Below are 15758 nucleotides of genomic sequence, written 5' to 3'. Positions count from 1 at the left end.
TTATATCCACCTACGAGTTCAGTTATGCTAAGGAAAGAGGAGAAGCGGGGGCATTAGAGTTTAAAGAAGGAACAAGCCGATTGATGTATAATGATGTATAATTATGTATAACGCCTCCGCTTCCCCTCTTTTCTTAGCATAACTGAAGTCGTAGGTGGGTAAAATTGTTTACTCATTCGTTCTTCACCTTCTCCTATGGAAGGTTTGGTGACCACTGGTTCTCTAATGTTAAACTGTTTTATTTTTTTATAATTTTCTGTTTTAAAATCAATAACATTTTGATATTCTTTTACTATTTTTTCTTTAAATTATTGTACAAATTTTAAGAATTTTATATTTATATTTTTTACAAATTGATAATGAACACTGCAGAGTTCGTAGCGTCTCTAAATAAATTATGGCCTTTTTACTGGAGTTTTTTGGATCCTACTGCACACCTTGTATAAGATCTTCACCTGTAATCCATTTATATGTATATATATATATATATATATATACACACACACATATATATATATATATATATACATATATATATATATATATACAGTATGTATATATATACTTATGCATACACACACACACAACACACACACACACACACACATATATATATATATATATATATTCATATATATATATATATATATATGTATATATATATATATATAATATAGATATATGTATATACATATATATATATATATATTATATGTATGTAGATTTGTGTGTGTGTGAAACAAAAAAATACGTTTTTTGAAACCGCAAAAACAACTACATTTATCAATCCCTGTCTAGCATGTGTCTTACACTGCCGCAATTATTAATTCAAATCACTGTCTCCTCCGCTCTACTTCCGATCAATTGACTAGTAACGAACATATCCACTTCCATGGGCTAATTATGACACCATTACCTTTTCTAATCAAATTCCTTGGTGTGATTGATTCCTGGAATAGCAAATGGCATTGGAATTGCATCTAAGATAGGTAAGGTGTGAGTGAGCAGGGGAATATTTGAACTTTGTCATATTGAATCTAATTTTATTCAAATGAAATCTCTAATATATGGAATACAGTAGAGGCTGTTTTATCCAACACTTGACTTCCAAGTATTTATGAACATTTAATTAATATTATCCACATAGTTATGGCAGGACAGGATTAGAAATGAAACTATTTGAGAGATTACTCGGGTGTCATATGTGGAGGAGATCATGATGAAGGGTGGACGGGGATGGTTTGGGCATGCTCTTCGCACTTCCCAAGAGTGATTAGTTCACCAAAACATTCAGCTGTGCTCCACAAGGCACTAGAAGAATTGGAAGACTCAGACCTACATGGCTGAGGACTATGAAGCGTGAAGTATGAAATGATGAATGGAGAAGTATTGAATTGAAAGCTCAAGATAGAGACAACTGGCAAAATTTAACCGAGGCCCTTTGCGTTTATGCGCGTAGGAGGAGATCATTAGGACATATTTATGTGTTTTGACTTTGATATTCATTCACAGGAAACCTCAAATATATAAAATAGTGGCTATTTTATCCAACCCTTGCATTGATAGCATTTATGAACATTTAATTAATATTATCCACATAGTTATGTGTTTTGATTTTGATATTCATTCAAAGGATATCTCAAATAAATAAAATAGTGGCTATTTTGTCAAACCTTTGATTTCATAGTATTTATGAACATTTAATTAATATTATCCACATAGTTATGCGTTTTGATTTTGATATTTATTTACAATTTTATTTATTAGAAATGAAAAAATACATTATTCCGCATACAATAAAATGTAATGTTTGTATAACTTGACAGTTGTATGATTTTTTGATTGAAGTCTAAGCCATATATGAAAAATAATCATCTTAGGAAAAAATAATCAACACCTTTCATTGTATATATAAATATTGAAAAATAGAATAAACGATTATTAAAGACTCAAAGGGAAAGAAAGATAGGTGGATATATAAGTTCTTTTTATATAAAAAACTAAAAGTCGTTTATCTATGAACAAATGGCAATAAGAAGGATAAGTGATATAAGAAATATAAATCATACAGAGATCCAGTTCCATATGATAGGATGAAATTTGATTACTTGGGTAAACATTTTATAGTAAAAACAAATAATTTAAACTATAGAGTCAATAAGTGATTAACTCCATTTCCAGACTCCTTATGATTGTTTTCCACGTTTGCATTTTGAGGTGGCTTATTGTAAACATCCCTGCCTGGCGATCACCAGACTGAGGTTCGAGTCATTCTCACACTCGATACTTTTTTGTAATGTCTGCAACCTCACCTTCATTGCGAGGTAAGAATGTGGAGTTTTGGGGAGCCTAGAGGTCTATCTGCTGAGTCATCAGTAGCCATTGCCTGGCCCTCCTTGGTCGTAGCTTGGGTGGAGAGGGGGTATGGGCGCTGATCAAATGTATATATGATCAATCTCTAGGGTATTGCCCTGCCTAATAAGGCAATGTCACTGCCCGTTTCCTCTGCTATTCATGAGAGGTCCTCAAAATCTTCAAACCAGCTTTTAATTCAACGCCACTGCATTATCATGAGCTAAATAATAGGATGCATGCTTAAAATATAGTACTTATATGCCGTTAATTAGAGAACACAGCTGGGTAGGTTAACACAACGTTAATGCGCTTGTTATGTAGATTAATTTGAAATCTTATTATGAAAACGATTCCTCTTATGATTAAAATTATGAAAGCTTTGGACATCAGAATTGACATACTAAATCATTATATTGTATTACTTCCATGAAAAAATAGATCAGATATTTATATGTCCATGATATAGACAGGGTGATACACTGTTGAGGTGGCAATGTATAATATTCCATCCTAATTGTTGGTAAAATATATGCAATTAGAAAAGTACCCTGGGTTGCCGACCTCCGACACAGTAGCTTATTTCCATTAGGTCAGACAGTCATAGCAATACACTGGTAGCCTTTCTGACTCCTGGGGTCGAGGAATGTTTGAAGTCTGTGTGACAACCATGTGTGAACTTGGGGTTAAGGTTAGGGTCAATTCACTCGACCTTTGTCTCGACATTGACCTTGACCTTTGACCTAGGGCTTTCAAAATAGAATCAATTCTTCATCTGAACATAAAAATTAATCTCTGAAAGTTTCACTACCCTATGAATAAAATTGTGGGCAGAAAGGTGTTCACAACCAAACAAACTAACAGACAAATGGACAAACAATGGGGAAAACATCACCTCCTCCCAACTTCGTTGGTGGAGGTATAAAATATTTTATTGTGAAACTATAAACTATAACGAATTCAAGTATATAGTTACTCTGGAATTCCACAAATACACGATTCTATCTCCGTTTACTGAGATGATTAATGAACCCTTTACTTCGTACATTGTAAGCTATGACGTCTCCAGATGTTCCTTTGAAGGTTAAGACACACTAATTTTATTCTCATATATGTTTCATTTTACTTTAGACCACAGATCTATTCTCTTATAAATGTTTCTTAAATGAATTGAAAAATTGCAGCAGGAAGAATGCACTGACCTACGTAGAAATATAATGATTTTTTTTATAAAAGATATCCTCTTCATCGGTGCCTCGGTTTCAAAAGGATATTATGACTTTTCTATTTCTAAGAACTGGCCTCTCTCTCTCTCTCTCTCTCTCTCTCTCTCTCTCTCTCTCTCTCTCTCTCAAATATGAAAAAATGTAATACGGATGCCAAAATGAATAAACAAACTTATCATTATTATTATTATTATAATTATTATTATTATTATTATTATTATTATTATTATTATTATTATTATTACAAGCTCAGCTAAATTCCTAGTTGGAAAAGCAAGGTGCTATAAGTTCAAGGGCTCAAACAGGGAAAAATAGCCCAGCGAGGAAAGGAAACAATGAAATAAGTAAACTACAAGAGAAGTAACAGTCCGTCAAAATTAAATATTTTAAGAACAGCAACAACAGCAAATAAGTTCTTTCATATATAAACTATAAGAAACTTAAAAATAAACAGGAGGAAAAGAAAGAAGAAAGAACAGTGTGCGCGAGTGTACCCTAAAGCAAGAGCTCTCTACCCCAAGACAGTGGAAGACCATGGTATAAATAATACTTCTATCTTCTTATCTGATTGTGTCACCAAAATGGCATAGAAGAAATAATAGTTGTTATATCTAAAAGGACATTTTCTAACTAACATCTCTTGAGAATAATGCCAAAATTTAACCTCTTACCCAATTCACCTTTTCCAATTCGTTTGTTTATTTATCTTTATATAAAGAAACTAACACAATAAAGTGTGATACGACTGACGAAATCTAACCGAGGCCCTTTTAAATCAATAGGCGTAGAAGATGGTGATGATGATGATGATAAAGAGTTGAAAGAAAGTAATTCTTTCTAAGAGGGTTACGAAAGAGAAAAAAACTTGGTAGGTGACATTAAGATCACAGAGAGAGAGAGAGAGAGAGAGAGAGAGAGAGAGAGAGAGAGAGAGAGAGAGCCTTGCCTTACTTTATTGACTTATTCTAGATTTGGGTTCCCCCAGGTCCCTCAGTGTGAGGCACCTCGTATACCCACCGGAGAGTTGTTTATGCATATTCCGGTGTATTTTGCATCTTCCAGTCTTGGATGGTCTGGGATGCATCTTAGGTGTTCATCGAGCATATTCTTAAACACATCTACGTTCACTCCTGATATGTTTCTTTGATGAGCTGGCAGCGCATTAAATAGTCGCTGCATTATCGATGCTGGTGCGTAGTGGATTAATGTCCTGTGTGCCTTCCTTAGTTTTCCTGGTATAGTTTTGGGCACTATTAATCTACCTCGGCTTGCTCTTTCTGATATATTTAGCTCTATGATGTTTTCAGTAATTCCTTCGATTTGTTTCCATGCTTGTATTATCATATAGCGTTCTCTTCTCCTTTCTAGACTGTATGATTTAATTGCAGTCTTTCCCAGTAGTCAAGGTCTTTACTTCTTCTATTCTAGCAGTAGAGGACATTTGTACAATCTACATTTGTGCAATATCCTTTTGGTAGTGTGGTTACCATATAGCATTGCGGTACTCGAGTGTACTACGTACATAAGTTTTGTACACCATAATCATGTGTTCAGCTTTTCTTGTTTCGAAGTGTCTGAATAGCATTCCCATTTTTGCTTTACATTCAGCCAACAGTGTTGCTATTTGGTCGTTGCATAACATAATACTGTTTAACATTACACCAAGGTCTTTAATTGCTTCCTTGTTTGTGATTGTCTCGTTATTAGGTCCCCTGCATGCATATACCATTCTTTCTCTGTTTCCATAATTTATTGATTCGAATTTATCGGAGTTAAATACCATCCTGTTGATCTCCGCCAATTCATATATTTTGTTTAGATCTCTTTGTAATGAGTTTCTATCTTCATCACAAGTAATTTCTCTACTTGTTCTTGTGCCATCGGCGAAACTTCTCAATACAGAGTCTTTAACATTACAGTCTATGTCGGAGATCATAATAACAAACAGCAGTGCAGCTAGTACCATACCCTATGGCACGCCAGATATTACCTGAGCTTCATCTGAGTTCTCGTCATCTGCAACCACTATCTGTTTTCTGTTTTGTAGACATTCTTTTATCCATTTTCCTATCTTTCCCGTAATATTATGCTTTCTCACTGTTTCATTCTATAATATATTATGGTCTACCTTTTCAAAGGCTTTTGCCACATCTAGATATACCACATCTGTGTCTTATTCATTTATCATATTTCTTTATGTTTTCATTGTGTGCTGTCAGTTAGGTTTGTGTACTTTTTCCGGATACGAAATCGTGTTGACCTATATTAAATAAATAATTTTTAACTAAATGATTCATTATTTTCTTTTTTATTACAATTTCATACACTTTCATATTATGTGATGTTAGACTAACTGGTTGATAATTGCTTGTCTCTAGTCTTGATCCACTGTTGAAAATAGGGGTTATATATGCTAATTTATGTTTAACATATACCTCGCTCATATCTACACTTTGTCTTAGCAGTATTTTTTTTTTTTTTTTAACAAAATCGCTGTAACTCCAACTGGCCCGGCTGCTGATATATTTTTAATTTCGCTTATATCCTGCACAATATCTGCTTCATTTATATCTATATCCGTTAGATATTCACTATTTCCTTCTCGCATTTTTGTTTCATTATTCTCAATCGCAGTTCGTGGCGTGAATTCACTCTTAAATTTTTCTGCTAATATGTTACATATTTACTTTTTTTATTCATTAACCGTTCTTCCATTCTTAGAGTGCCTATTTCTAATCTCCCTTTATTCATATTTTTTGCATAGGAGTAAATTACTTTGCGGTTTTTCTTGATATTTTGAAGTGTCCTATCTTCTAAGCCCGTTTTTTTTTTTCATTTTCGTTCGAGCGTATAATTTTTTTTTTCTGCACTTTCTATCTTACTTTTTATTTCCCTCATTTTCCATACATTTTTTTTTCTTTTGCAAGATTTTTCTTCCACTTCCTAATTTTCTGAAATAAGATCCTTCTGTCTCTTGGTATGCATTTCTAATGTTATTTTTTTTTTCGGTACATATTTTTCAACAATTTTCTCCAGGATTTTGTATATTATCACTTACTAATACATTTTTCAAATCTTTGTTCAATTCTTCATATATTTCTGACCATTTTATATTCTTACCATAGAAATTATATTTTTCATATCCTTCCCATCGTTTTTTGCTTTGTTTATCTCTACGTTCACTTGCTTTGGAATGGACTATTAATTCTATGACATTGTGGTTTGAAATTCCCGTGTTATACACTATTATATCTTTAACATAATTCACCTCATTCACAAATACTAATTCTAGTACATTGTCCTTTCTTGTTGGAATGTGGTTTATTTGTTGCATATTATGTTCTAATAGCATATCCTGAGGCTTTTCAAACTGTCTCTTCTCTTCTGCGCTACTATTACTATCTTTTTTATTTGTATGTACACAACCACTTTCTTCTATCTGTTCTTTCCAATCCATGAAAGGAAATTTAAAATCTCCGGATAGAAGTATATTCCGGTGTTTATGGTTTCTACATATATCATCTATTTTTTGAAATTCTACCGCAATCAATTCACATTCTGTATTTTTCACAGACTTTTCCTTGATTTATGTCTCTTCCATATATTGTGGTTCCCTCTTGATTCCTATTTGTTCTGTCTGATCTATAAGTTTGGAAACCCTTTATCTGGTCGTCACTGCCAGTCTCTTGGGAATACCATGTTTCACTTATATTTAACATATCTATTTTTTCCATTTTGGGTTAGTTCTTCTAAGAACTCTATTTTCCTTTTAGAGTTACGCGTGACTAAACCTTGTGCATTCATCACTATTATGGTTTGTGTTTAATCCCCCTTATTTAAAATTGGTAATGATATGGATGCTCCCATGCATCCTTCCTGTTTTGATATGAAGTTCTTTTCTTCATTTCCAGGAATTCTGCCGTTAAAAAATCCAACTTTTCTTTTATATTTGCTCTTTCGCCTTCATATTTATATTTGTGTGTATACCTGCAATTTTTCCATATCTGCACCAACCCCTGGCATTATAGATGCATTCTTTGTAGCTGGCCTCTAATTGTGCATATTTGGGTTGAAAGGCATCATATCTTGTGGCCTTTTGTGCCTAGTGTGGTATATACGCGGCTTGTTTCTTGTTTCTTTTTTTTTCTTTTTTTCTTTTTGCTTTCATTTTTTTCTGTTAGCTGATTTTTCTCACTTTCATTCATCGTTGCAGGATGCTTATATCAAAATTTTTTGCATATTTTTGGATAGAGATCTCTGCATTCGTCTCCATACCCGTCTAAATACGCACATTTACCTTATATTTTACAATTATGGCATATCTTTGGATGCTTGTAGTAGCATCTTTCGCCAAATCTGCAATTCCCTCTTTTACGTGAATTGCAGACTATATCTTTCTTTTCTTATTTTTCTTGTTCTTGCTCTTCCCTAAAAGTATATAGGTCGGGGTAGAGTATCTTGGGACTATTATTTGTTTCCATAGGATATTCTATTTTTACGTAATTATGTTGTTGAATGGCATCATATGTTGTATAAATGATTTCCTCTGCATCCTTACACATGTCCTGTTTATCTTTCTCTTCTTCTTCTTCTTCTTCTTCTTCTTCTTCTTCTTCTTCTTCTTCTTCTTCTTCTTCTTCTTCTTCTTCTTCTTCTATTTGCAGATTCAGTCTCGATTTAGTAATATTTTCTATCCATATTAAGCATGATGAGCAGAATACCTTTGTGTCTTTAGTACTTATTTTTTGTAGCATTTTAGCACAATTAGGATGTGTTGGTACATGGCATACATTGCATTTCATAAATAATTGTTGTGAGTTAAGAATACTGTACCACATCATACATGTATTGCACCACTTATGCATTTTTTTCCCCAACGCCTCAATCAGCACATTCACCATATTGAATTTTTTATTGTTTTTGAATGGAATGTGCTGATTGATGTAAATTTTCTTTATAAGTCTCTTTATCACCTGGATCTTCTTTGGAATTTCTTCTGTTATTTTGAAAATGTTTTCTGCAGACTTGCTCCAGTTTGTTTGATCATATTGTTTCAATATGTTTGAGAATATTTTTCCGTTACACTTGTTGGAGCTATTTGTGACCTCTGTTACCAGTAGATGTAGTTATTGTTGTGCCAACTCAAGGAATTTATTCTTGCTCTTGCTGATTGGAGCAAAATTTCTCCAAGCCTTGTTTGTGTTAAAGGCTTCCATCTTGTTCAGATTTTTAGTATTTCACAAGATAACTATCCAATTCCGACGTTTAATCCCAGTCTTCCGGCCTCAAACTAATCACCGACTATTCATGAAAACTTGTATCTATATTGCACTCGATAGGCTTTTGATATTCGTGTTAAATCATTTGATTTTCTCGGATCACAAAATGGGAATCACTAGCAAACAGTAACACTCACTCAGAGAGAGAGAGAGAGAGAGAGAGAGAGAGAGAGAGAGAGAGAGAGAGAGAAAGTTGACTTGGCAGGCAGTATAATAAATAAATAGGTTGTCATTTTAATCACCAACATGTTATACCATAGATTTATTTTTTCATAAATTTGACAAAAAGAAATCTACATGTATCTTTATAGCAAAGATTTTATGTTCAATTTTATATCAAATATAACTAGATTTTTGACCAGGCTAAAAAATATTGCTATAAAAATACAAAATATCTGTTCATAAGATTTTCTGGACTAAAAAAAAAATTAATAGATACAGTACTGTTTCCAGGTATATTTCATTTTCCATTTTCATTTTCGAATTCCTGTGTTCCACGTTAATTACCTTGTCCATCTCCTGTCAGGATAAATATGCCAACGTATCCCAGCAATATCACTCATTCATTCACTCTCACTTTCTACGAAAGTTTACTGAATTTCGTGTTGAAATTAAAAGCTTACATACGCATTTGAAATGTATTTTTTTATTAGAAATTCTCGTTAAAAATATACTGCTCTCAGCCGTATTTCAGTAAAATACAGACGAAGGTTATTCTAATCTACGGGTTGGTGTCCGTAATATCACTCCTTTACGTCAATATATTCGTTCAAAACCGTAAATGCCTGGCAATATTTAATCCATGACTTTTGCCCTGAATATTTTTTTTTCGAATTCATTTATCAAATAATGTAAAAAAAAAAAAAAAAGATTGACCATTCATAAAGGAATACCAAGCCCTTTTATTTAAAAAAAATATTCAAATAAAACACAAATAAATAATCGAAAACTACGAAACAGTTATGTTTATTTACATGTATCTCCTTTGTTTTATTACATAATTGATGCCCCCAATCTCTCTCTCTCTCTCTCTCTCTCTCTCTCTCTCTCTCTCTCTCTCTCAGATAGCCTCGTATCTTTAAAAAAAATTGGTCTAATCGGTCAATATCTACAAGCAGTAAACTGTTTGTGTCTGATGAATTATTCAGTATTAAAAATTCTGCTTCCTTATATTGAAAGAAACTCTCTCTCTCTCTCTCTCTCTCTCTCTCTCTCTCTCTCTCTCTCTCTCTCTAGTGAGATGTGCTTGAAAGGTAACTAACAATCGATAGGGCCACTAGTTTTACTTAATAAAAAAACGTGAAATTAATCGAGTTAGAGGCATATGCTCAGCCAATAAATGTGGTCCCTGAATCAACCGAATCTGTAATGAAATTGTTAACTGAATCTTGGAGAGAGAGAGAGAGAGAGAGAGAGAGAGAGAGAGAGAGAGAGAGAGAGAGAGGAGGGATTGGATTGAAAGTAAAGGTAGAACAAAAGCACAATTAAACTAGAAAAGCACTCTGAGAGTACAAACCTCCGCCATGGCAGCTTATTTCTCGTAACAAGCTTACCCTAAAGCTAATTCGGTTGACCATTTGCTCAACTTTGACCTTGACTTTTGATTTTCAAAACTAAATCATTCCAACGTTTTAACATACCAATTAATCAATGAAAGTTTCATTACAGTCCATTAGTAAAAATGTGGCCAGGAAGTTATTCACAAACAAACAAACAGATGAACATGGGACAAAAACATAACCTCCTCCCAACTTCGTTGGCGTAGGTTAGTTATTTTAATCGGAAATTCTCCGTTAAAAATATACTGCTGTCAGCTGTATTTCAATAAAATACAGGCGACCGTAATTTTACCATATTTTGTTCTTATATTTTACGGGTTGGTAACTGTAATATCACTCCTTTACGTCAATAAATATCCTTTTTTAAAACGGTAAAAATCCTGGAATAAATGTTGCCTGGCATTTACCGTTCTTTTAATGCAAATTTATAAGTGTAGAAAGCAAAATACAAGATGTTGGAATATTTTAGAAAATCTCGAAAAAATAAGTCTTATACATCGGTGATTTGGGATTAACCGATAAAATTAAGCATGAGATTAAGTTCCGAGAGACACTCGAACCAAATAGAAGTCCCATAGATCGAGAAGCACTTGTACAGAGAGGACAGATTAAAGTGGAGGTAAATGAATCATGGACAGAACGGATCGTATTACTGTAGATGACAGACAACTTAACGAGCATGCTATAACAGATCCTTGTTCAGAGCAATTAATGTGAGTTTTAATTTCAACAACTGGATTTTTGTGGCCTATGTGGTGACGTCCCTGACTGGTGATAGCCAGATTGTTGTTCGAATCCCACTCAACTTCGTTAGTTCCTTTGGATGCTGCAACTTCACCTTCCTTGTGAGCTATGGAGAGGGGGGGGGGGCGGTTGAGGGAGCCCAAAGTTCTATCTCCTGAGTCATCAGCATCCATTTCTGGACTCTCCTGGTCCTAGCTTTGGTGGAGAGGTGACGTCCCTGACTGGTGATCGCTAGACTCAAACACGATTCCCATTAAACTCGTTAGTTCCTCTGGTCGCTGCATACTCACTATCCTTCTGAGCTAAAGATGGGGGTGTTTGGGGGAACCCATAGTTCTATCTCCTGAGTTATCAACAGCCATTTCTGGCCCTGCCTGGTCCTAGTTTGGGTGGAGAGGGGGATTGTTCGCTAGTTATATGTATATATGGTCAGTGGTTCTTAAACGTTTTTGCCTTGTGCCCCCTTTCTGCATTAAGCATAGATCCCATGCCCCCCTGCCCACCCTTGAAATTTTTGCCAAACTAGGAAGTACCGTATGTATGTATGTACTGTTTTTATAAACAATATGTAGCGTTTTGTATGCTAATATACTTCATTGGTTATGTGAGTATATGGATGAATGATAGATTTTTATTTCATTGATGTTGATTTTTTATAGGAATGCACTGTACTATATTTCAATAGAATAAATATTGTTCGTAGAAAATGGGTAAAATAAATATATTATGATGTAACAAAATTTTATCTTCATCTTGTTTCAACCTGTTTTAGCATTATACAGATTACAGTCATTACATTGATAGAAAATACTAGAAAAAATTCTAATTACTGCAGAAATAAACATAATTTTTACTCTTAGTACAATCATTCATGGATCATGACCACATCAAAAAAATATTACACACCCTCCTTATTGATTAATTTATCCATATTTATGTAGTATTGTAAAACAAAAGACATTATAATTACTACATTTTTATTCTCCTTGTTACTATTTTAACTATTTGTAATATTATAGAAAAAGTGGATTATAGCCACTGGCCTTTTTGACTTAATGCTACTCATCAGTGGGATGAGTGATACTGGCTCTTTTGAGCAACTAGTCGGGGAATATTTGGTGGTGTTTGGTTCAATGTACATCGGAGATCACTTGTCACATCAAGCTTATTTCTCTTCTTCGTTTTGATTCCAACAAATGCTGAGAACCCTGCTTCACAAAGGTAAGTAGACGAATAGGGGACAATCACTTGTAGGATTCGCTGACTGATTTTCTGGTAAACTGAAAGATATTTTATCCAAAACTTTTCCATACTAAGAGAGGTAAAATAATTTTTTGCCACAGAATTAAACTTCAGTTCTCGGAACTGCTCTTGTAAATCTTCTGGAACATCATCAACTTCTAGGAAAAGGGGGTTCCTGGCAAGACTGAATACAAACCTCCTCTCACCGATTCTAGGGAAATAAGGTTGAAACTCATTTTCCAGTCCTTTAAGGTGATCTTTGATCTCAGTTTTAAGGCTGTCACTGAAGCTCCCCTCATTCAAGATTTCATTCAGAGGAGGAAAGGATGATGTGTTCTTCTTTAGGATGCGACGCTTCCACACCTGCACCTTACCAATGAATGCTCGAATTGCATCGGAGTGAACAATTATAGTTGGTTTTTTATCCTTGTAACTGTCGGTTCAATACATTTAAAGCTTCAAAAATATCAGCAAGGTATGTCAAGGACAAGCCTACCTCCTCTGAATTAAAGGTGACAAGGTACTCATTTTGTTCAATTTCTAAAAATAGTGCTACCTCTTCTCGAAGCTCGTACAAGGGTCCCAACATGTTACCTTTTGATGGCCAGCACACGTTGGTGTGGAAAATCAGTCTCATGCTCTGTTTACAAATCTTGACACAACTTCATAAACAGTCGTGTGTTGAGATCTCTATGATTTATGTGGTTCACAATCTTGATCATGATGTTGAGATGTTTCTGGAGTTTCAAGGGTAGTGTTTTTGCTGCCAAAGCCTGGCGATGTATGAAGCAGTGTAGAAATTACCGATGGAGCCTTTTCTTTCACCTTTATGACGAAGCCTGAGCGTGTGCCCAACATGGTTGGAGCCCCATCAGTGCACAGGCCTATCAGTTTTTCCCAGGATATGTCATGTTCTTGGAAAAAGTAAGACACAACTTTGAAGACGTCATCAGCTTTGGCACTGGTCTCCAAATAGCAACAAAACAACATATCCTCCTCCAGCGACTCTTTCCAGATGAATCGTGTGTAAACTAGCAACTGAGAGCACATGCAAAATAAATCAATATTTAATTGAGCATTCAGACCAAAAAAATCTTAATATAGAAATAACTAAGATTTGCTAAAAACATTTATACTCTTGCTACATATAATATACAAAACTAGATGATAATTTAGTCTTCCATGTGGACAATAATTTCTTCTTAACATCTTCACGTTTATGAGGATTCTAAATGCATATATATTTATATATATCGTAGTTATTCATGTGCATTTATATATATATATATATATATATATATATATATATATATATATATATATATATATATATACATATATATATATATATATATATATATATATATATATATATACTGTATATATGTATATGTATATATATATATATATATATATATATATATATATATATATATATATATATATATATATATATATATATATATTGTGTTTGTGTTGTGTAATGCCACGTATTTCAATTTGTAAAATCTGGTCACTCTGGCCTATATGGATAATGCATATGCATAGTTTCATTATAACTCCCCTTTTTACGCTTCAAATAAATGAACACACTAATTATAGGTATATCAAATGAAATAAATATATTATGCAGGTGAAATAATAACGTACAATATATTCGCATAAGCTGGTAAGTCATACCATGATATGAACAAATTTTTCTTCTCATTCACGTGTTACACACACATTTAGATTTTTGATACTGCACATAACTTATTTAAAATAGTAAAACGGCTATAGAGGAATGAATGAAAATACAGTAAACACACACGCCCCAAAAAAGAGAAAAATACTTCTAAATCAGAACTATACTAAATAAATTAAAAGTAATGTAGTAATTACTAGTACTTGATAATAGTTGAAATAAATTATGTAGGACTTGAAAGTCCTCACTACTTCGTTTGACAGACTGAGCCAGACTACTGCAAACCCTTTGTTATTATAAAAGCTGGTGAGATGAGCAATAAGGTGGTACGAGACGCATTCAGTTCCTGAGGAAACATTACTCTGACCGCGCTCATCTCAGGGTTAGCCACACGTGTCACTTTGATAACTTTTGGTATTTATTTATTTTTGGCATGTTTTGAGATGATAATTAAAAAAAAAAATATATATATGGAAGCAGTGATAATGTTTTTGACTATTTTGCAATTAATATTCCCTCCCCCCCCCAAAAAAAATAATAAATTGGCACCATCTAGCAGCCCTGCTTGCGGCCCCCCTTGGAAGCTCCTGGCACCCCCCTAGGGGGGCGTGCCCCCCAGTTTAAGAATCACTGCTCTAGGTTATTGTCTTACTTGCTAGAGCAATGTCACTGTCCCTTGCATCTTCCATTCATGGGCGGCCCTTAAACCTTTAATTATAAAAAAAAAATCGTTATCTAAATCTATTAAATACTTTATATAATTCTTACACATTCCACTCGCCCCCCCCCCTAAAAATGAAACTTTCAACCTTATCTACCACTCCTTATGGTAGATCACAAAATGTAATAATATCTTTTTGGACTTGAATCAAGTCTTATCACTTTTGTAAGATTAACAGATATGGCATTGGTTGGAATTTTCGGTATTGATAATTTTGTTTATACAGGGGACTTAATCGTCTGTAGCGATAAGCTAGATGAGTACCTTGTGATTATAGAGTAAATCACTTTTTTTATTCTTTTCGTAGCAAAATCGAGTATTTGGGTCGTACCAACAGTACGAAAAGCTTAAAAATTAATCAGAGGTGAGATCATGGTGAGGGGTAGATGGAGATTGTTTGATTTCGGCTATACTCTTCGCAATCCCCAAGAGAGATCAGTTCACCAAACTTTCAACTAGGCTCCACGAGGTACGAGAAGAGTTTGAAGACCCAGGCCTACATGATGAACGGAGAAGTATTGATTGAAAAGTTCAAGATATAGACGACTAACGTAATCTAACCGAGGCCTTTTTTTTGTCAATAGGCGTGGGAGGAGATGGTGATGGTGATGAGGATGATAAATTTAAGCGAATTAGCAGTACCCGCAATCGAAGGACACCAAACGGGTAATATCATTTTTCGCGTAACAGAATTTTATCGTTGTTTTGTGATCGTCGAAAATCACATGGCAGTAAGTCTTACTGATTTGGAAAAGGTAGATGAAACATTCAGATCGGTAAAGATGGACAGGAAACGTTCGAGAAATTGAAGGACACTTTCGAAATTCCACCAGTATTAGCGTTGGCCGATCTCGAATAAGAGTTCTTCAGTATCTGATGGTAGTAGGATATTGAACATGCCCCATGGCGAAAAAAAAATGAGCATTAGAGTTTTATTGCCTCAAACTGAAA

General features: G+C 34.1%; 1 protein-coding gene across 1 annotated transcript; it reads right to left on the bottom strand.

The window, feature by feature from the left end:
• Window positions 1-12225: 12225 nt before the first annotated feature.
• Window positions 12226-13039, bottom strand: LOC137644346 (zinc finger BED domain-containing protein 5-like). Its single transcript, XM_068377335.1, has 2 exons — window positions 12978-13039; window positions 12226-12835 (listed from the first exon to the last, which is right to left on the bottom strand). Exons 1-2 carry the CDS (start codon window positions 13037-13039, stop codon window positions 12226-12228), a joined length of 672 nt encoding a protein of 223 aa, XP_068233436.1.
• Window positions 13040-15758: the final 2719 nt, after the last annotated feature.

The sequence above is a fragment of the Palaemon carinicauda genome, chromosome 7 (assembly GCF_036898095.1).
Source record: "Palaemon carinicauda isolate YSFRI2023 chromosome 7, ASM3689809v2, whole genome shotgun sequence".
In the NCBI taxonomy this organism is placed as follows: domain Eukaryota; kingdom Metazoa; phylum Arthropoda; class Malacostraca; order Decapoda; family Palaemonidae; genus Palaemon; species Palaemon carinicauda.
Note: the sequence above shows the minus strand (reverse complement) of the source record. Positions and strands in the feature narration are given on the sequence as shown.

Coding starts and splice junctions, on each gene's coding strand:
- LOC137644346 (XM_068377335.1), bottom strand. CDS start 13,039: ATGAGACTGATTTTCCACACCAACGTGTGCTGGCCATCAAAAGGTAAC. Junction 12,836..12,977: donor GGTAACATGTTGGGACCCTT/GTACGAGCTTCG, acceptor TTGAACCGACAG/TTACAAGGATAAAAAACCAA.